General features: G+C 40.8%; 1 protein-coding gene across 1 annotated transcript in view; it reads right to left on the bottom strand.

Annotated features, from left to right (window-relative positions):
* The window catches only part of LOC306877104 (dual 3',5'-cyclic-AMP and -GMP phosphodiesterase 11A-like), a gene marked incomplete at both ends in the record, with an annotated part of 87,338 nt that overhangs the window by 15,632 nt on the left and 49,239 nt on the right, over positions 1-22,467 (bottom strand). The window contains 7 exons of the mRNA XM_079428641.1: positions 975-1,082; positions 1,395-1,541; positions 14,608-14,658; positions 16,352-16,444; positions 19,834-19,901; positions 21,515-21,590; positions 22,168-22,300. Coding sequence (XP_079284767.1) covers positions 975-1,082; positions 1,395-1,541; positions 14,608-14,658; positions 16,352-16,444; positions 19,834-19,901; positions 21,515-21,590; positions 22,168-22,300 — 676 coding nt within the window. The remainder of the gene's footprint in view (positions 1-974; positions 1,083-1,394; positions 1,542-14,607; positions 14,659-16,351; positions 16,445-19,833; positions 19,902-21,514; positions 21,591-22,167; positions 22,301-22,467) is intronic.

The raw sequence follows: 22,467 nt of genomic DNA, 5'->3' as shown, positions 1-22,467 counted from the left end.
CCTGATCTCAACCCGACTGAGCAAGCATTTCACTCTTTGAAGACAAACTAAAGGCAGAAAGACCCACAAACAAATAATTGAAGTCAGCTGCAGTAAAGGCAAAGCATCACAAAGGAGAAAACTCAGTTTCTGGTGAAGTCCATGAGTTCCAAACTTAAGGCAGTCATTGCCTGCAAAGGATTCTCAACGAAATATTAAAAATGAACATGTTATTTATGATTACATTTGAAGTGAAGTGAAGTGACATTCAGCCAAGTATGGTGACCCATACTCGGAATTCGTGCTCTGCATTTAACCCATCCAACGGGCACACACACAGCAGTGAACACACACACACACACACACACACACCATGAACATACACCCGGAGCAGTGGGCAGCCATTTTATGCTGCAGCGCCCGGGGAGCAGTTGGGGGTTCGGTGCCTTGCTCAAGGGCACCTCAGTCGTGGTATTGAGGGTGGAGAGAGCGCTGGACATTGCACTCCCACCTACAATTCCTGCCGGCCGGAGACTCGAACCCGCAACCATCGGATTACAAGTCCGACTCTCTAACCATTAGGCCACGACTTCCCCGTTTGTTTGTCAAATTACATTTGAGCACAAATCTGTGTCCGAATACTTCTGGACCTGACTGTATTTTAAAATGTAATTTATTCCTGTGATGCATAGCTGAATTTTCAGCATAATTAAAAAAATATATATATTTACTGTTAGTTTTGATCAATTTAATGCATCCTTGCTGAATACAAGTATTAATTTATTTTAAAAAAATTAACTGACCCCAAACTTTTGAGGGGTAGTGTATGTGAATCAGATGATATTATTATATTTATTATCATATACAGCTTACAGTATACAATTCTAAAGGTCAATATTTAAAAGTTGTCATACAATTACTGGGTTTAGTTATGATTTATTAAAGTAATCAAACCCATTCCTAACAAAAAAACACACAAAGAGTAGGTCACTCACCATCAGCATAGAAAACATGCACTGGCAAACGTTGAATGCATGTCTCCAGTTATGATACAGAACCATGCGATAGTTCTTCCTCACGGTCAACAGCCACCGACAAAGTGTCTAGAAGGAGAAAGAAGAAATGTGGTGTTACGATAAAACCAAAAAAGCTACAGTAGTTCCCGTCTTCTAATTTGATTGGTCAAGATTGCTGAAAAACAGGGCGTGTTTTACTGGGATGACTGGCTCTTTGGAACTATTACCGCTGTCACAAATATATAAGAAATAACAAATTTTATTACTCAATATGAACTTTTATCTCATTTTACTTTTATAAATGAATATAGGCTTATGATCAAATCACAGCCTTGCTGATATTCAATACAACAGCACTCTTGCTTATGTTATATTGCTGAGAAATGCAAACGTGTGAACCTCATAGTCTATTTTGAATTTCTGCACCATTCCCAACTCCATAAACATCCGCAGAGCTGCAGTGACCATGGCATCCACATCCAGAGAGAAGTCATCAAACGATAGTTTATCAATGCCCAGTTCACACACCAGAGGGATGTTTGCTGCCTGAGGAAAATAACAATAGAGAGAGAGAGAGTGAGTGAGTGAGTGAGTGAGTGAGTGAGTGAGTGAGTGAGTGAGTGTGTGTGTGCGCATATTTATGTGGTTTATGAGGACACAAATTTGTATAATGACATGGGTATGACAGAGGTATTACAATATGAAGGTGGTTTATGAGGACACTGCCTATGTCCCAGTAATTCAAAAGGCTTAAAAAACACACTAAATGGTGTTTTTTTGAAAATCTAAAAATGCACAAAGTCTCCTGTGAGGGCTAAGTTTAGGTGTAGAGTACACAGTTTGTTCAGTATAAAAACCATTACGCCTATGGAGAGTCCCCATAAACGACAAAAACCAACATATGTGTGTCTGTGTGTGTGTGTGTGTGTGTAAAAAAGAGGGGGAGGCGGAAAGGACAGAGTTTGCTCTCGAGTGCTTTAAAACAGATGCTTTGTGAATGGAACGAAACAGCGTCAGGATTTTTAGTAATTTGTGTGTTAATGCTGACTGAAGCTGACTGAGTCGTGCTAATGAGGCACTACAAATACATTCACACACACACATTCACAGATCTAATGAGGGACTGCTGGCAGGAGGAGCTGCGTGTTATGCTGTGACGTCATTAACAAATTCTAATTGTAGATATTTATTAATATAATTATTTGCACCCGGTACTCATAAAGAAGAACAAGAAGAAACCAAAACATGCTGCAGTTTTCACCGTCCAGCATTACACTTTACACTGCAATGGATGCTATTACCCAGTTATTACAGGGACAATCCACATGAAACAATGTCCTTATTATCTTGTCATTTACTCACCCTCATATATTCCAAACCCATAGTTTTTTTTTTCTCCATCAAACACAAAATGAAATATTTAGCAATATATTATTCTCTCTTTCATTCAACGAAAATGTATTGTTAGTCACACAACCAAGTTTATGGTTGCAAAGTGTATGATGATCAAATATATGTAATTATTGTTTGAATATTATTTTCCACCATACTTTGCAAATAAATTCTTTAAAAATCAGACAATGTGATTTCCTGCATTCTTTCCCCCCATTCTGTCTCTCATAGTTGAAGTGTACCTATGATGAAAATTACAGGCCTCTCTCATCTTTTTAAGTGGGAGAACTTGCACAATTGGTGGCTGACTAAATACTTTTTTGCCCAACTGTATTTCCCCTATCACAACCTGAGTCCGAATCAATGAAAGCATACATCGAGGAGGAACTGGCAAAGGGCTTCATTAGACCATCTACCTCTCCTGCATCAGCCGGGTTCTTCTTCGTCAAAAAAACAGGATGGGGGCCTACGACCATGTATTGATTACCGAAGTCTCAACTATATCACTGTAAAATTCTGTTACCCACTGCCTCTGGTCCCAGCCGCCCTGGAACAACTTCGTACTGCCAAGTACTTTACCAAGCTCGACCTTCACTGCGCCTATAATCTAATCTGGGACAGAGACGAGTGGAAGACAGCTTTCTCAACGACCACTGGGCACTACGAATATCTCGTTATGCTGTTCGGCCTCTCCAATAGTCCATCTGTCTTTCAAGCTTACATTAACGATGTGTTCCGGCACATGCTCAATCGCTGGGTTATAGTTTACATCGACGACATGCTCATCTACTCAGACTCTCTGGAGACGCACATTCAACATGTCCGGGCAGTTCTAGAACGTCTCATTGAACATCAGCTGTACGCCAAGAAGGAAAAATGTGAGTTTCATCAAACTCGAGTATCCTTCCTGGGTTACATCATCAGCACCGATGGAATTGCTATGGACAACAACAAGGTCCAATCAGTGCTGAACTGACCTCAACCGACAACCGTGAAAGAATTCCAACGATTCATGAGAAGTTCTGAACAGGCGGTTCATTCAGAACTTCAGCACCATAGCAGCCCCGCTCACTTCGCTTCTCAGGGGAGGGAGCCAGCGCTTAAACTGGTCACCATCAGCTCAGATCGCGTTCCAACAACTCAAGGATCGCTTCACCACTGCTCCTATCCTTCATCACCCAGATCCAGAACAACAATTCATAGTAGAAGTTGACGCTTCTAACACGAGTATTGGAGCCATCCTATCTCAACGTCAGGGCAGTCCTTCCAAATTATTCCCATGTGCCTATTATTCACGTAAATTGAATCCCGCTGAAAGAAACTACGACGTTGGAGATCGGGAGTTGCTGGCAATGAAGGTAGCTTTTGAGGAGTGGCGACATTGGTGCCAAAATTCCCTTCACTGTTCTCACAGATCACCGCATTCTGGAATATATCCGCTCAGCCAGACGACTCAATCCCCGGCAGGCAAGATGGTCATTATTCTTCTCACGCTTCGACTTCAAGGTCACCTACAGACCCGGGTCCAAGAACTGCAAAGCTGATGCACTGTCAAGACTACACGACTCCTCAGCACTTCTGGGAAGTATCTCTGAGACCGTCATTCCATCTACCCTCATCGTAGCTCCAGTTCAATGGGATATTCTCACTGAAATCACCGAGGCTCAAACGAATGATCCCACTCCACCGAATTGCCCCAATGACCGAACTTATGTCCCTCAGGACCTCCAACAACGGGTATTGTCTCCGGCATCTGATACATGACTCTCCCAGCTTGGATCATCCCGGAATTACAGCATCACTTCAGCTAGTAACAGAACGCTTCTGGTGGCCATCACTACAGGCCGACACCATCGCATTCGTCCAACAATGCCCAACCTGCAATATATCCAAATCATCACATCAACGCCCCGTTCCACAATGTCCATGGTCTCATATTGCCACTGACTTTGTTACCGACCTTCCCAACTCCAGAAATCACACAACCATTCTAACTGTGATCGACCGATTCTCCAAGGCATGCCGACTCATACCCTTTCCGAAACTACCCACAGCCTTTGAGACTGCAGAGGTACTGTTAGAACAGGTTTTCCATTTCTATGGACTTCCCGAAGACATTGTTTCAGACCGGGGTCCACAATTCAAGTCATGAGTATAGAAATCCTTCTGTCAACAATTTAACCTGTTAACCTTTACCCCCATTTGGGGCCTCGCAGGTGAAAATAACCTACCTAAATTAAAATGGTAACAGTTTGTGACAAAGTGTGCTTACACAAACAAATTAGGTATCTTTGGAAAGAAGAGACTCTGGGCTTTACTATCTATCATCCAGAGTTGATAATGCTCAAAAAGATAAAAAGTTATAGGCACTGACGTGCCTTGAAAAATATTTTTCCACACTGAATGTTTTTTTATTTCATATACAAATACATGAAATAAGTCCTGGAGCAATCCAGAAAAGTAATGGATCGAAAGCCATGTGTCTCATGAGTTCATATTTCAAATTTGAAGAAGATACCATAAAAAATGAGATTCCTGCAATATTTTTTCTGAAACTATTTATAGTCCCCCCAGCCCCCTGTTTGAGGAAAAATAACCACCAAATGGATTGCAGAATTATGCAAGCTATTTTAGTCATTATACATGTTCCTGCATAGTTTTTCAATTATAAAATAATAGACAGATTTATTTGAGCACTAAAAAATACAAAAATAATTATTTGAGTAATAAAAAAGGAAAAAAAAAAAAGAAAAAAAATGCTTTGTATATAGTATGTATACTGAAGTATTCTTCGTTATTCGTTATTACAATGATAAATATCACTGCCAGACGTGAAGTGATATTGCCAGACATGGTCATAGAGTCAGTAAACACACGCTGATGTGCTTCCATTCAGATGATAATCAAACAGATGGGCCATATAATCAATAATAGCTGATCAATGAATCACAATGATAGCTGTCATAGAGTCGGTAATAAACACGCTGATGTCCGTCCATACATATTATAATCATGCAGACACGGCCACATTCCCCACACAATACACACACACACATATAAAAAATGTAGAAGAAAAAAAAAACAGTTTTTTTATGGATAAAGCAGATCGCTAAATTACGCCCCGCTCAGATGACAGCGTCATAGCCCGCGTCAGAGCTGGCAGGAGGGAGCGCCAAATTCAAATAATCTATATTCCGCTTTTCTGAGACTTTTTTTTCCGTAGACGGTCTCATTATGTTTGTAAAACCGTATGCTGCAACACCGTGTTGTTTTTTTACCACCAAGATGCTGTTTTTGAGCGTAATTTATTCCATAACGGACGCGAACAATAACTCTCTGAAGAAATGAAACGTAAACAAAGGAATATTCATCCTTATTACAACCTTATTGTTTCGCTGGACTAAAAGTGCTCGCTGGGATGTTGTTCTGTGGACCCTTACCTCTCTAACTAAACTGGGATTTCAGCAGTGGACGCGTTTGTGGCTCGTTATTACAATGATAAAGGTACGTACGGCTTTTTTACTCTGCGTGTTTGGATGTGTACTGCTTACACAAATGTAGCAAATTTGTGCCACTCATTCCTTATAAGCTTTCCATCGAAAAACAGCGATCTGTCGTCGATGCTTGAGGCTTAGACCCTCAGAATGATATATAGTTTGTCAAGATTAACTTTGTCCCGTTTCATTTATTCTATTAGAAAACAATGACACATGCAAACAAAGAGCGTTCAGTGCGACGTCGCTCTGGTGAACGGTAACAGGTTAACATCAATGTCAATCTCACCTCATCCACAATCCAACGGTCAGGTGGAGAGACTCAACCAAGAAATAACCCGTTATCTAAGATCCTACTGCCATCAAAACCAGAATGATTGGAGCTGGTTCCTGATCTGGGCCGAGTACGCCCAGAATTCGCTCCGCAAACCCTCAACCGGACTCACCCCATTCCAGTGTGTTCTCGGCTTCCAGCCGCCTCTGTTTCCCTGGTCAGGAGAACTCTCTGAACTCCCTGCAGTCAACAACTGGCTTACAAGGAGCGAGAACACTTGGGACGCTGCCCATGTGCATCTACAATGAGCTGTACGATGAACTAGGGAACAAGCTGATCGCCGGAGAAGGGAGGGACCAGAATATGCCCCTGGACAATGGGTCTGGCTCTCCACTAGAGACTTACGACTTCGACTGCCCAGCAAGAAATTAAGTCCCAGGTACGTAGGTCCATTCAAAATACTCCGAAAAATCACTCCAGTTTCATATCGTTTAGCTTTACCTGCCAATTATCGTATCTCACAAAGGAGAGAGGGACCAGGAAGAGGTCGCTGACGGTGGGACCCCTCCCATCATCGTGGACGGCAAGGAGGCTTACCGGGTCAGAGAGATTCTGGATTCTCGACGCCGAGGGCGGGTGTTGCAATACCTGATCGATTGGGAGGGATATGGCCCAGAGGAAAGATCCTGGGTCAACGCCCATGACATCTTGGATCCCACACTTACCACTGAATTTCACCAGGCTCATTAGATTAGATTAGATTAGATTCAACTTTATTGTCATTTATGCAGAGTACAAGTACAGAGCTAATGAAATGCAGTTAGCATCTAACCAGAAGTGCAAGAATATAGTGTTTTATATACATATAAGTGCAGAGTAAATGAAGATAAGATTTACAGAATGTACAGTGGAATTGCTATATACAGTATTGAGCAGAGTATATACAGAATATAAAATAGGAATGCAATGTAGGGATTGTATGTACATATGAACAGAGCAATGTAGATTATATATAGATTACAGATTATATATACACATTATGAACAGCAGAAACGTGAGAACAGTGGTAATAAATAAATACAGCTGGATGAGTGTGCAAAGTATTGATAGAACAATGTATTCTATGCAAAATAGCAGTAGTGCAATATTTTAGAAATAGTTTACTGTGCTTGTACAGTAACAACTTTAGACAGTTTATAGTGTAATGACTTTGACAATGTGCAGTCTGTGCAAAATATGAGTAGTGCAAATGCATGTGTAAAGTACTGTGACCAGTGCAGTAATAAGCAGGTGCAGGAGTTAGATTAGTGGTGTGGCGTTCAGAAGTGTCACAGCCTCGGGGAAGAAGCTCTTCCTGAGCCTACTAGTGCGAGAGCGTAGGCACCTGTAACGCCTGCCGGATGGAAGGAGGGTGAAAAGTCCATGGTTAGGGTGAGAGGCATCCTTGATGATGTTTCTTGCCCTGCCCAGACAGCGCTTATAATAAATGTTCTCAATGGAAGTTAGCTGGGTGCCGGTAATCCGTTGAGCAGTTTTCACCACCCTCTGGAGTGCTTTGCGGTCAGATGCGGAGCAATTGCTGTACCATACTGAGATGCAGTTCGTGAGTATGCTCTCAATGGTACAGCGGTAGAATTCCACAAGGATCCTGGGATTTAGGTGAACTTTCTTAAGGCTCCTTAAGAAGTAAAGGCGCTGCTGTGCCTTTTTGACCAGAGTAGAGGTGTTATGGGACCAGGTGAGGTCATCAGAGATGTGGATGCCAAGGAACTTGAAACTCGACACACGCTCCACTTCAGCTCCGTTGATGTAGATGGGTGTGTGTGCATGACTCCTAGTCCGCCTGAAGTCCACAATGATCTCCTTTGTCTTCTGGGTGTTTAGCTGTAGATTGTTGGTGGCACACCACACAGCCAGGTGCTGCACCTCATCCCTGTAGGCTGACTCATTGTCATCCTTGATCAGACCTACCACCGTGGTGTCATCTGCAAATTTGATTATGGTGTTGGAGCCATAAACAGGAACACAGTCATGGGTGAAGAGGGAGTACAGGAGAGGGCTCAGTACGCAGCCCTGTGGCACGCCGGTGTTCAGGGTGATGATGGAGGAGGAGAGGTTATCTAACTTGACGGACTGAGGTCTGTTAGTCAGAAAATCTAGAATCCAATTGCAGATGGGTGTGCTGATTCCAAGCTGGCTGAGCTTGGAGATCAGCTTGGAGGGGACTACTGTATTAAATGCAGAACTGAAGTCCATGAACAGCATTCTCACATGTGTGTTTTGACTGTCCAGGTGGGTGAGGGCAGAGTGAAGCGCTGTTGAGATGGCGTCCTCTGTTGACCTATTGTGGCGATAGGCAAATTGGAATGGGTCTAGTGTAGCAGGGAGACAGGATTTTAGGTGGGATGCAACCAGTTTCTCAAAACACTTGGCAATGATGGGGGTGAGTGCAACAGGACGGAAGTCGTTAGGGACCGAGGCAGTGGAGTGTTTCGGTACTGGTACGATGGTGGAGGTTTTGAAGATAGTGGGGACAGTTGTTTGGGCCAGGGACAGATTGAAAATGTCCGTGAAGACCTCAGCTAGCTGCTCCGCACAGGCTTTAAGCACACGACCAGGTATTCCGTCAGGGCCAGCTGCCTTCCGTGCATTCACCTTACGCAAAGTGGAGTAAACATCTGATGTGGAGAGTGTGAGAGGCAGTTCACTGGGTTGATGCTCAGCTTTGAGTGAGATCTCCTTATTATTTTGATCAAAACGAGCATAAAAGTGGTTGAGCTCGTCTGGGAGGGAGGCAGAGCTGGAGGGGGGCACAGAGTTAGGTGGTTTGTAATCCGTGATAGATTGTATGCCTTGCCACATACGTCGGGGGTCTGAAGAATTGAAGTGTTCTTCAATCTTCTGTTTGTGTGTGAGTTTGGCCTGGCAGATACCCTTCCTCAGGTTGGCTCTGGCTGAGCTGTAAGCCTCCTGGTCTCCAGACCTGAAGGCTGCATCTCTTGCTTTGAGCAGGAGGCGAACCTCTCTGTTCATCCAGGGCTTCTGATTGGGGAAGATTTTTATTTTTTTGTGTGTAGTCACTCTGCTCACACAGCTGTTGATGTGCTCCATGACAGAGTTGGTGTACGTGTCAATGTTAATCTGAGAGTTTGTGGTGGCCTGGGCAGCAAACTCACTCCAGTCTGTGAGCTGGAATTGATGTTGAAGAGTGGAGTCAGCACCTTCCAGCCAGATTTTAACAGTCCTTGTTGTAGGTTTCACACGTTTGATGACCGGGGTGTACTTGGGGAGCAGGAACAAAGAGAGGTGATCAGACTGACCCAGGTGGGGGAGGGGTGTGACTTTGTAGGCATCACTCACATTAGTGTAAACGTGGTCCAATGTTTTATGTCCTCTTGTAGTGCAGGAGACATTTTGATTAAATTTAGGGAGAACAGATCTAAGAGTGCAGTGATTGAAGTCCCCAGCAACAATAAAGGCTCCATCCGGGTGCAGGGTTTGTAGTTTGCTAATAGCAGCACAAAGTTCTTTCATAGCCACGTTAGCATTAGCGTCCGGAGGTACATAAACTGCAGCAGCAACAATGCAAGTGAACTCACGTGGTAGATAGAATGGCCTGCACTTGATAATCAGGAACTCCAGCTCAGCAGAGCAGTAGGTATCAACAATGACAGAGTCTTTGCACCATGATTTATTTACATAAATGCATACTCCACCACCTTTGTTTTTACCAGAGGTTGCTGCTACTCTGTCAGCCCTGAAGAGAGCACGTCCATCCATATGCACCACACTGTTTGGGACATCGTTGCAGAGCCATGTTTCAGTGAAGAACATAACATTACAGTCCATAAGCCATTTCTGTGTGAGGGTCCAGATCTTTAGTTCGTCCATCTTGTTCATCAGAGACCGTACATTGGCAAGGAAGATGCTGGGCAGAGCTGGTCGATGTGGGTTTAGCCTTAGCTTAGCACGCAGCCCTCCACGCTTTCCCCGTCTTTGTTTACGGTCTCGACGCCGACGCCGAGCACTTCCGGTCGGTACGAGTGATCCGCTTGTCCGCGGTGATCTCAGTAGCTCCGGCGGGAGTTCGCTGAAGTCGAACGGATGATCTAAAACTATGTTGGAACACTGTTTGTTGATGTCCAAAAGTGATTGTTTACTATAGCTGTAGTTCGCATAACTGGATCGCGCGAATACGAATGAAATAACCAGGTAAATTAACACTATTTTCCAAAATCTGGTAAGACGCTGAGCCTCGCGATGTGTTCGCGCCGCCATCTTGTCTATGTTTTTTTTTCTCATCCAGACAAACCTGCACCACGTGCTCGTGGAAGACCTCGGCGGCGTTCACGACAGAGCCCCTCCTCGCAGGGGAGGGGCTCTGTCATGAATCAGACCTCTGTGGCTCTCTCCGATGGCCACCGGAGGGCACCCTCACCTGTGTATTGACTTTCCCGGACTCCATTTCCCATGCACCCGTTCAGAGACTAATCACCTGCACAGGTGTTCCCCATTATCCACCACTACTTAAACAGCACTCACACTCATTGCAAAGTCTTGTTTTGCCTCGGCTGACATTTCTGAGCGTTCACCCTGTGATTCTGTGACCCTTTTGTGTATGATCTTGGACTGTTTGACTACTGTTGATTCTCTGCCCTTGTGATCTTGCTCTTTGGAACTCCAAATGTTTTGCTGCCTGCCCTGACTCCTGCCCGGTATCGTTTCTGCCTCTGATATTCCTGCCATTGTTGATTGAACACTGCCTGTTTGACCCTGCTTTTGATTATTAAAGTTATCTGCAAATGGATCCACATGCTTCTGACCCATCATTACACTTGGTGAGAAGGTGACAACAACATGAAACATGAAATAGCTGTCAATCTCCCTCGGTCTGGGGCTCCATGCAAGATCTCACCTCATAGAGTTTCAATGATCATGAGAACGGTGAGGAATCAGCCCAGAACTACACAGGAGATCTTGTCATTGATCTCAAGGCAGCTGGGACCATAGTCACCAAGAAAACAATTGGTAACACACTTCGCCGTGAAGGACTGAAATCCTGCAGCACCCACAAGGTCCCTCTGCTCAAGAAAGCACATGTACAGGCCCGTCTGAAGTTTGCCAATGATTCAGGGGAGAACTGGGTGAAAGTGTTGTGGTCAGAGATGAGACCAAAGTCCAGCTCTTTGGCATCAACTCAACTCGCCGTGTTTGGAGGAGGAGGAATGCTGCCTATGACCCCAAGAACACCATCCCCATTGTCAAACATGGAGGTGGAAACATTATGCTTTGGGGGTGTTTTTCTGCTAAGGGGACAGGACAACTGCACCGCATCAAAGGGATGATGGACGGGGCCAAGGCATTGAAAATGGGTCATGGACGGCCAAGGCAACAAAGGAATGTCTCAAGAAGAAGCACATTAAGGTCATGGAGTGGCCTAGCCAGTCTCCAAACCTTAATCTCATAGAAAACCTGTGGAGGGATCTGAAGGTTCGAGTTGCCAAACGTCAGCCTCGAAACCTTAATGACTTGGAGAGGATCTGCAAAGAGGAGTGGGACAAAATCCCTCCTGAGTTGTGTGCAAACCTGGTGGCCAACTACAAGAAATGTCTGACCTCTGTGATTGCCAACAAGGATCATGTTTTGCGAAGGGGTCAAATACTTATTTCACTTATTAAAATGCAACTTTTTTGAAACACGTTTTTCTGGATTTTTTGTTTTTATTCTGTCTCTTACTGTTAAAATAAACCTACCATTAAAATTATAATGGTAGGCTTTTTTCTTTTCATTTCTTTGTCAGTGGGCAAACGTATAAAATCAGCAGGGGATCCATTTTTTTTCCCCCACTGTATAGAAACAATCTACACACACACACGGTAATATTTAGTATCTATTATATTTATTTATATTATATTTATTAATATTTTGAAATCGAGTTATTTTTATATTTTCAGCTTTCTTTTTCATTTTAGTTTTGGTAATTGTATGTGCTATTGTCATTTTTATTAGTTTTTGTCTACTTACTTTTTATTATTTTTTTTACCTTAGTTGAAGTACCTTTAGTACTTCAACTTCTATGCCAGAGCAACATTTCTAATTTTCATTTTTAAAGATTAAGGTTTTTTTAATAATTTCTATTATTTTATTTTAGCTTCAACTTCCATTTTCAATAGTTTTAGTTAACAAAACTGGTCCAACAATATAGTCCATATGCTCTGCCTTTGTGATAGCTTATTCTGATGAACAGATTATTAAACTCCTGATTTTTGGAACATTTTCTTTGTGTGGAAAAGAGTAGGGAGGAAACTCACGTGGGTTTGGTTTATCAGCCTTGAGGTCTGACCCCTGCTTAGAGTTGTGTCAGTGACAGTGACAGATCAAGAGAGCCATCGGAGCTTATATATTTCGTGGCATATATACATATTAGGGCCGGGACTCGATTAAAAAAATTAATCTAATTAATTAGAGGCTTTGTAATTAATTAATCGAAATTAATCGTATTTTAATCGCATATAAATATTTGACCTGAGAACAGTGAGAAGTAAGTTTTTTTATATGGATTTTTAAATTTCCCATCCACAGGGCCAACCAAAGCGGTCTCATCAGCTTCTTTGTCCATGTTCACTGTGGTTTGTTTTTGGCTGTTTCTCAGTATGCGTTCTTCAGCGATCTTGCGTCCTTGTGTTCTCGTTCTACGTCATCATTAACCGTCGAAGTTCAGTTCCAATTCTCAAGAACGCAAGTACAGAGAATGCATGAAAGTGCCCGGATATGTTCTTGAAACTGAGGATGCATCAAGTGCAGACTTGAGAGAATCGAGCCGTTAGAAATCCCAGAAAACGCTGTGGGTGGCCGGTGTACGGAAGCCTGTAAGCTTTAAAGTCGCTCTCACAAATATGGCTCTTCAAGTTGAAAATAAACATTTATCGTTTTGTTTTGGTTAATTTTAATAAAGTTATAAGACCCGGAGAAAGTCTGCATTTTTATTGGCATATTAAAATGAATCTTAACAGTAAAACATATAACGCTGTAAAATAAAACAATACAATTATATGAAAGTAATATCTCTAATAGTATGAAATGTTTTAATAAGTTATGACATTTTGTAATATTTATTGTTCATTGGCCGTTTCTTATGCTGAGACTATGCGGTCAGTTAAGCAGGAACGCAGTACATCTCAATTCTCATAAGTGTGCGTTCTGTGTTCTCGTGTCCTTCCGAGTTCGTTCTTCCAAGGAAGCTTGGCAAGACCGGTCTCCACGAGAACGCAAGTCCGTTCTTTGCGTTCTTGGAATTGAGAACACAGCCTTCTGAACGCTAGTAGGTGCTCCAGTATAATTGGTCCGCCGAAACTCATCCAGTGAGAAACGTTCCGCGGTGCAAAAATAAGTGCGATTAAAATGCGTTAAAAAAATTTAACGCGTTATTTTTGTGTAATTAATTAATCTAAATTAACGCGTTAAAGTCCCGGCCTAGAGGGCTGCATTGGGATTGGGACCCGCCGGGTCCCGCGGGACCCAACGCAAATCTCGCGGGAGCGGGCGGTTTGAACTTTGCTGCGGGCGGGAATGGGCGGCTAAAAAAAAACACTGCGGGATCGGGAGGTAACCTAGCGACATGATGTCATTGTCAACAAAATCAAAGTACTTGAAGTCTAAAGAAACGCGCGGTAGCCTAAGCGTTTTAGATGTCCCCGATAGCCCAGGCTATATTCATCTTCCCTACCAGTGCGTCAGAATACATGCAGGTCAGGGAAAGGAACAAACATGAATCTCTTTAATAATAGCAATACAATAAATTTTTTTTTTCCTGCGGGACGGGAGAAGACACAAAATCAATGCATCTCTATTATCGTGCGGGAATAAATTCTCAGTGCGGGCGGGAGTGGACATACATATTGCGGGTGCGGGCGGGAGTATAACACACACGTTGCGGGAGCGGGCGGTAATGGTCAGAAATTCGGCGGGCGCGGGCGGGAGCGGGATGAAGAAAACAGTCCCGCGCAGGGCTCTATCCCGGCCCTAATACATATATATATGTATATATATAGTGTGATATTCCTGGATTTGGCTTTAAGCAATGGGTTGTTCATTCACTCTTAGAAACATGCTGGTACTTGTCAATGAAATGCTATAAGAGCTCCTGGCAAAATCCAGTTAACAGGTTAAAAATGAGCATTTCACCAGAAAATGAACCCATGATAAATGAGGCATTTCGTTAACAAGACTTCATGGAGACTATATCAATAATGCACAAACACTGATGAGATATTGAATAGTTTTGTTCTGAATTATACATACTGCATACACAATACAGTCTGATATACTGAGGTTAATAGATCAAGAATCTGGTTATTTCATTATTGATGTTGTACCAAACAGCACTGAAATGTCAGACGCCTCTATAAAATACAGTCTATTGGGTATGATTCAATGACGCATTTCTGTTTACCTTAAACTTATCCACCTCAGTCTTTGAGCAAGTGGCGTGATATGACAGCACCTATGGAAAATAAACACATTCAATCAATAATTTAACGTTCATATTTTATGCATTTCTATATTTTATGTTTATAATATAGACATGACACTAGAATAACATCATAGAGATGATGGAGAGAGCCAGCAAACTGGCTGGATTGCTTTTAAATAGATCAAACCCCTGACACAGAACTCAGCGCTGCATCCCTCTGATTGGCTGATGGGAGTCATGTGAGAGCGGTGTGTTAGAGAATGATGGTGGTGTCCATTCATGACACACAGAGACTGACTGATTCTGAAGCCAATCTGCACTACAGGTCATGAAATATACATTTCAGTTACGCTATAGTACATATTTATTACATATTAATAAACTGACAATCTGGAATCCTTATAAATACTTTGAATCCTTATAAATAGCCTACTTGAAAACTCAATTAATGCTCATACTCACTCCTGCACTCGCTGTAATGCAGCTAATATAATCACGCAGCACCCTCACTTCCGCTGTTTCATTTTAGTTTTCTCTCTCATATTCTTTGCTCATTGATGTCAAAATGTTACTATTTTTTCCCATCTGCCTCCATTAAGTTTGTCTTTAAAATATGTTAATGCATGATTAAAAAAAAAACACTTTCTGACCTTCTAAACTTAACTGATCAGTGTTATTTTTTTCAAAGTTGAATTAAAAAAATGAACATGTCAGAATTTTCTAATATATCGTTTGTCTGCTTATGCGTTATACAATCTGTTAATAATCAATCTGTGCTAAATAATCAACATGATCAAAACTTTGCTGAAAACCCTGATGTACACAATCTACATGCCTTCTGTCTTCTGACTGATAGCTCAGACTTTTAGCAAGTGTTGTAATCATTTTTATTTGTTTATTTTTATTTTTAATTTTAAAAAATGTCAGGCTTTACAGGCTTTAACATCTGCACTCAAGCTGCATGAAACAAAAATAAAAAAAACGATCATGTTCTCATGCTGAGATGATCTGAGATATTACAAATGACATTTTCAAAGAATAATTTCTTGTTTGCTAGGTGACATGAAAAAGTGAATATTAAATATGTTGTATTCATTTTACATCACAACTATTATAACCTTGGATTTCCTGTTTATTTCCAGCTATAAATAAAACAAATCTTAGATATTCAGTGTGGTCTCCACTGTGGACAAAAGTGTGTGCATTAAAAGTAATAATATTAGAAATATAAATTAATTTTAATAATTTAGTAGTATATGTTGAAATTAACATTATTATTAGCATTATTATTAATGCTAATTAACATTTAGCATTATTAACATTATTATTAATTAAATTAACATGATTATTATTAGGACATTATTGTTTGTTTACTTAGTATATTAAACACTTATTTCAAATCCACAAGGAATATTCAGTTTTTGGTGATATGATCCCTTTAATAGATGTAATACGACTGCTGGGTGAGATGGTTGATTGTCAAACCTACTTTGAGTCAGGAGTGAATACAGCTCCTCCGGCTCTGACTCTAACAGGAACTAGGTCAATAGATTCCACCAATCTCATGCTCCCATCTTTACTTTTGTTGAATTATCCTACAAGTCATAAATTCTAATCTAACAACCCACCAATTATAAAATCTCCAACTAATTTACCACCACTTTGGAAGCATCATAGCAATCAAGGTCTGGAAGTGTGTGTGTGTGTGTTCGGAGAGACATACATCCAAAGCGACAGACTGTTTGGCCCAGGACTTCTTCACTTGGTCATACATAATGGTGTTATTGATTCCCAGCCCACAGAATATCACAAATGCCTAAAGAAAGAGAAAGAGACCATGGAGTCACACATAGAGTAAGCCCTCAACAACCATTTGAAACCTCTGAAAGGGGTTTTTAAATTTTCGTTTCAGGGGTCTGAGAGTGGTTTGCTAGAATTTTGTTAGGGTCAGTTAGGGGTTATTATTATTTTTACCTAAAACGTTAACCATAAAAAAATTGACAAAAACTACCAAAAATGTAACTAAGGGTGTGTTCACACTTGTCATGTTTGGTTCGATTAAAACAAACTCTGGTTTGATTGCTCTGTTAGTGCGGTTCATTTGAGTAAATGTGAACGCTGCCATCCGAACCCTGGTGCGCACCAAACGATATTTTTTACGGTACCAAATTTATTGTTTTCTTTTTTTGGTCCGGACCAAACAAACCAAGAGAGCCGAACTACTGTGCAAGAGTGAACGCACCCTAAAAGGAAAATTAAAATTATTATTTTTTTTAACTAATTCAAACTATTAATAAAAAAGATATACTAAAATAACACTGGTTTGAATGGTCCAGAGAAAATAAACCCCTTTAAAGTGAACCTTTAGGTCTGCGGTTCAGTTCACTTAAAACATGCTCCATGGACACAGAATTACACAAGTACAGCTTTATAGAATTAAATTGTTATTACAAAATCATTTTGTGCTAATAAAATAATAATACAATAAGAAAACTAAGAAGAAACAGTATTATAATTGATTTAATTGCAGTGGTCCATTTTCAAGGAGTCCACTTTCCAGACCATTCACTTTGTGAATGTGAAGAGAACCGTGTTCTTTTTCCCTCAGTTCAGGTTTTGGTCCACTTAAAGTGTTCTGAGTTTTGTTGTTTCAAAATAGACTCAAGACATTCATATGGAATTGGTCCCCCCTTTGCAGCAATAACAGCTTCCACTCTTCTTTGAAGGCTGTCCACAAGGTTTTGGATTGTTTCTATGGGAATTTTTGCCCATTCATTCAATAGAGCATTTGTGAGGACAGGCACTGATGTTGGATCAGAATCACCATTCCAGTTCATCTCAAAGGTGTTTGATGGGGTTGAGGTCAGGGCTCTGTGCAGGACAGTCAAGTTCTTCCACACCAATCTCATCCAACCATGACTTTATGGACATTGTTTTGTGCACTCAGTCATGCTGGAATAGAAAAGGGTCTTCCCTAAACTGTTCCCACAAAGTTGGAAGCATAGCATTGTCTAAAATGTCTTGGTACTGTATGCTGCAAGTATTAAGATTTCCCTTCATTGGAAGTAAGGAGCCCAACCCCTGAAAATCTCCTTTACATGATGTTCTGCTTTGTGGCTGAGTTGCTGCTTCCACTTTTCATAAATACAGTATGTTTAACATCTTATTTTACCCAATAAGTTTGTGTTAAATTTTGACTGTTAACTCTGACTGTGCTCAAATATAATAATCATTGTTAATATTATATTACAATATTATTCTATATAAGATAATATTAAGTAAAATGGGTTCCACACACACAAATATCTGAGCTCACTTTCAAGCCCAAGCTTCAAGGTTCCACTTCTAAGTTCATTTGGAGAATACAGTAGGCCATAATTCTCTCAAATCACTCTGAGACCCTTGCAATGAACTAATTGTGAAGGTACCGTGTGTGTGTGTGCGCGCGCATATGTATGGACTAGGGCTGTGACGATAACCGCATTACCGCATCACCGCGGTAATGAGATGCCGACCGCGGTGTTGAGATCATCAACGCACTTTTTTTTGCAAGGTATTTGCAGGAGGAAGCTGGAGGTCTGCATTCCGCGGGACCCAACCAGATTTCTTACGACGCGGGAGTAAATTAATAAAACGCGTTAGCGGTCGTAACTCTGGTGTAATTTGAACAGGAGTGGGTGGTCTAACCCCATTCCCGACGTCCTTTCAGAACAGCACATCTGTGCTTTACTCACTCTTATCACTCACGCGCTGCACGCATGGACCAGTGCTTTCTGTGTCATGTATTTTATTGCGGGGTCAGCATGTGCATAACGGCCCTCAGACAGAACAGGCGGGTTGTCGATGAGTGACAGAGCAGAATAAGGATGGCAAAGCAAAGTGTGGATGCACTGTCCTTGAAGGACGTTCAACTTGGACTGGTAAATGATCAGTTTACTGCTAAGAAACCCACGTCAGGCAAGTCTGACTCGGGACATTCTTCTCAGGGATGTTAAATTGTTCGGTTAAAAAGTGATTTCATTTCGCAATGTCTACAAGCCAACGGTTTGTTCATATTTTTCTTATAAATTTAAATGACAGATGTCGTTTTTTTTTTCTCTGCGACACTTTTCCTATTGTATTGACAGCAAAATGTAAAACTAATTTGATTCGAATAAGACGAATAAAATAAATAGCCTACAATAAAATACATTTTGTGCAGACTACATTTTTATTTGTCATCTCTCTCTCTTTCAGTAGTGAAAATTTAAATGTGAGATTCTGGAAATGAGATATATATTTAGCGGGAATGGTCGGATCAGGAAGAAAATTATTCTAAGCGGACAGCGGGTGAACAAAGAGTGAATTTATAACAGGAGCGGGTAGGTGCGGATGCGGATATAACTTTGTGGGAGCGGGACAAAATCAGTTTCACTTAAGCGGCCCAGTAGTTGTACAACAGCAGAACACTTGTATAGACAGGCTAGCCTGATGTTCCCTTTTAATGTTGCAATTTGAAAAACCCAAATTAGAAAAAAAAAGCCTCTTTTATGTTGCACTTTTAAAAAGTTGTTATTATAAATGTAGCCTAAATAATAGTTAAATAATATTAATGAAATCCTAATTTGCTGTTACAAACGATGCGTTTCAACAAACAAAATTTTCAAGAAGTTTCGTTTGGATGAGTGTGTTTATTGAAAAACAATGTCTAAAGAAATAGGAATCGAAGTTTAGCACAACTCACCAGAACTAAGCAATGGGGCATGTTGAGCTCGGCTTGTTGTTTCTGCAGCTTGCTCGGGTTGTTATTCTTTTAATAATTTATTGTACAAAGAATGGGTTACAAACGAGACTGTTCCATAATTCCTATTAAACTCAAAAAATATCGAAAAAAACAAAGTTACAGAAATACATATTATTTTGTTATTAGTGTTAATATAATTTGCTGTTTTAATAATAAAGAAGAGTACTTTATTATTATTAATTGCCATGTTCATTTACAAGCTGCATGTTTTCTTGATCAAAAGTCATTAGAGATTTCCGTGGTTGTGCGATTAACCGCCAAACCGCAATATTTGTTGCTTCTTCACCGAGGTAAGAAAAAATCCCATACCGTCACAGCCCTATATGGACCCCTTTAAAGTGAATCGTTTGGTCTGCAATACAGTTACCTTAAATCATGTTTGATAGCAAAGCACTCATAAAGAGATCTCACAGATCTCATACCTCAAACAGCCTCTGATCTGCATCATCGAATGGTTTTCCATCTAATCTGTTCAAGACCTGAGCCACACCTGCAACACACACACACATGAAGACAGTGAGATTGCATGTTGTGTTTCATGACCCATATCAGGTCCTTTAAAGCACAGCAATGCACTACAGCCATTAATGAAGAATTCAGGAGTCAAGAATCTCTCCCTCTCCCCACTCCCAATCTCTCTCTCTCTTTCTACATGGCTAATTAAACAGTGTGCTGTGTTTTAGTATGTAATTAAAATGATTGTTCCTTTAAGTGCAAACCCTCCCCCCGTTCACACACCTAACACCTCCCTCCATCCTCACCATCTCATTACAGTCAATCAGAAACGTGGTGCTTGCTTTGGACATCTTGTACATGCATATATACGGCTCCACCATAACGCTGCTTATAATTACAACTGTTTTATCACTTGAAGAAGCCTGATCGCCTGAAAGCCCACTGATATGTAAAGCAATTAAGAAAAAATACTTTAATCATTTTATATACTGTTTCTAATGTTTTATATAATGTAAAGGATAAAATGTTACAAAGCAGCAGGTTGATATCGCTTCTCATTTTCGTTTATTAGTTTATTATGCATTATTTCATGTACACTTTGGTTGTGTAGTGCACGTTTATAGTTGGCATCTGGGCATCTCATCCATACAAAACATTTGTAGTATATACTGCATACTACAAAAATAGTAGTATGCTGAATACAATTCCAAACATACCCAAGGTACGGTGGCCGAGAGAGCTCAATGCGCTGCAACTTCAGAAAACACATGCAAATAGAAAAAGCACCAGCAAATCAAGAAAACATCATCAGTTTGACAGCAGTTGGTGCAAATGCTCACAACACAACCAAATACATTTTATTTGCAGTACGTTTCTTTGTTTGGTTGTGTTGTGAGTATCTGCAGCGCGTGTGTTGTCAAATTGATGAAAGTTGTTTTCTTCATTTGCAGGCGTTTTTTCTATTTGCAATGCGCTTCTTTGTTTGGTTGTGTTGTGAGTATTTGCAGCGTGTGCGTTGTAAAATTGAGGAAGTTGTTTTCTTTATTTGCTGGTGTTTTATCTATTTGCAGCGCGGTGAGCTCTCTCAGCCACCATACCAAGGACTTAAAAAAGCTACAGTATCATATGAATATAAAATCTTTCATTTATGGACTGGGAGGTTTCTGCACTAAATGTCAGGTTTCTGCATTAAATCTTTTCTCTCATAGTGCTGAAATGTTTCCACACTGGCTTACATGATTTGAAAGTAAAGAAAAACTGGTTCTGAAACTATGGCAGTGATGAAGAAAGAGAGCGAGAAGGGGAGAGAGAAATCTTTTGAATGAAGACATCCTTGACTTCTGCTTCTACTGGCTGTTTGTGCTCATAACGACTTTCGGTCCCTGACAGAGACCTCCCACACACACACACACACACACATCCACCCACACACAGTGCACTTGTGCAGCAGCACACACACACACACATGCTGATATGACACACAGATATACATTTAAACAGACATTATCCTATATAAACATGTTTGTCTTCCATTCTCTCACACACATCACTGAACTCTAGCACACAACATAATACAACACAACAGAGCAGGGAACATCAGTACATACTATATGTAGTGAAACAACAGCGCTTAACTGGATAACTTACCTATGATTTGGTGGTTACTGTTCCAGATAGGGACACATAGGACAGATCTAATATGGAAGCCAGAGAACTGATCTGCCTGAAGACATTACAAACAAACACTTGTCACCATATCAAAAACTGATCTGACTATAAGTATGTGAGGAGAAGTGAGCAAAAATATGAGATCATCTGAAGACACAGTGTTATTTAATCTTGTGCTGCTGGCATTTTGAAGATGCACAAGAGCCGACAGAGGTCCAAGGTTTTAAGCAGAGCAGAAGTCTCTCTCATCTTTAATCATGCTCTTTAAAGGAAGATTCTGGGTTAAATACAACTCTTTCTGTAGCATCTGTAATATGCAGTCCATTACCACAGAATTCAATTTCGACTAGTCCCTCAGTTATAAAGTTAAAATGTATATTACTGCAACAATATATAGTGTGAAACTGAGACAATAAAACCCAATCAATGTTATTAATATTTGCTAGCTGTCTGGTTGTATTTATTTATTTTGTGCTCTTTCCTGCAGTTCATGGCGTTAGCAAGATCATTAGGTTTGATTACCAACAAAACTCACATGCATGAACTTATAAAAATGTTTGCCTATATATGTGCTGAACTAATCTATCTATTCCAATTGTATTCATTTATTTATTGCTGTTTAGGGATCTTACTTCAGCGTCGAAGCGTGGGTCTTGGTAGGCATCGCTGATATTCACGGGAAGCCCAGTGGAGGCGACCAGCTCTGCAATGCTGTTATTAATCAGCCAGTCAGAATAGGATGATTTTTCCATGCTGTCCTTGAAACTGTGAATAAGACAAAGTGGAAGTGACATGTGCTGCTATGTACAAACCCAAGACAACCATTACTATTACTATTGCTCATACTTTGGCTTAGAGATGACATCTATACTCTACACCCACATTATTAAAATTCTGTGCAACTCATCCTGCACCGTTTGTGCTTTGGACAT

The sequence above is a fragment of the Barbus barbus genome (assembly GCF_936440315.1).
Source record: "Barbus barbus genome assembly, chromosome: 11".
In the NCBI taxonomy this organism is placed as follows: domain Eukaryota; kingdom Metazoa; phylum Chordata; class Actinopteri; order Cypriniformes; family Cyprinidae; genus Barbus; species Barbus barbus.
This window is presented reverse-complemented; position numbering and strand designations above follow the sequence as displayed.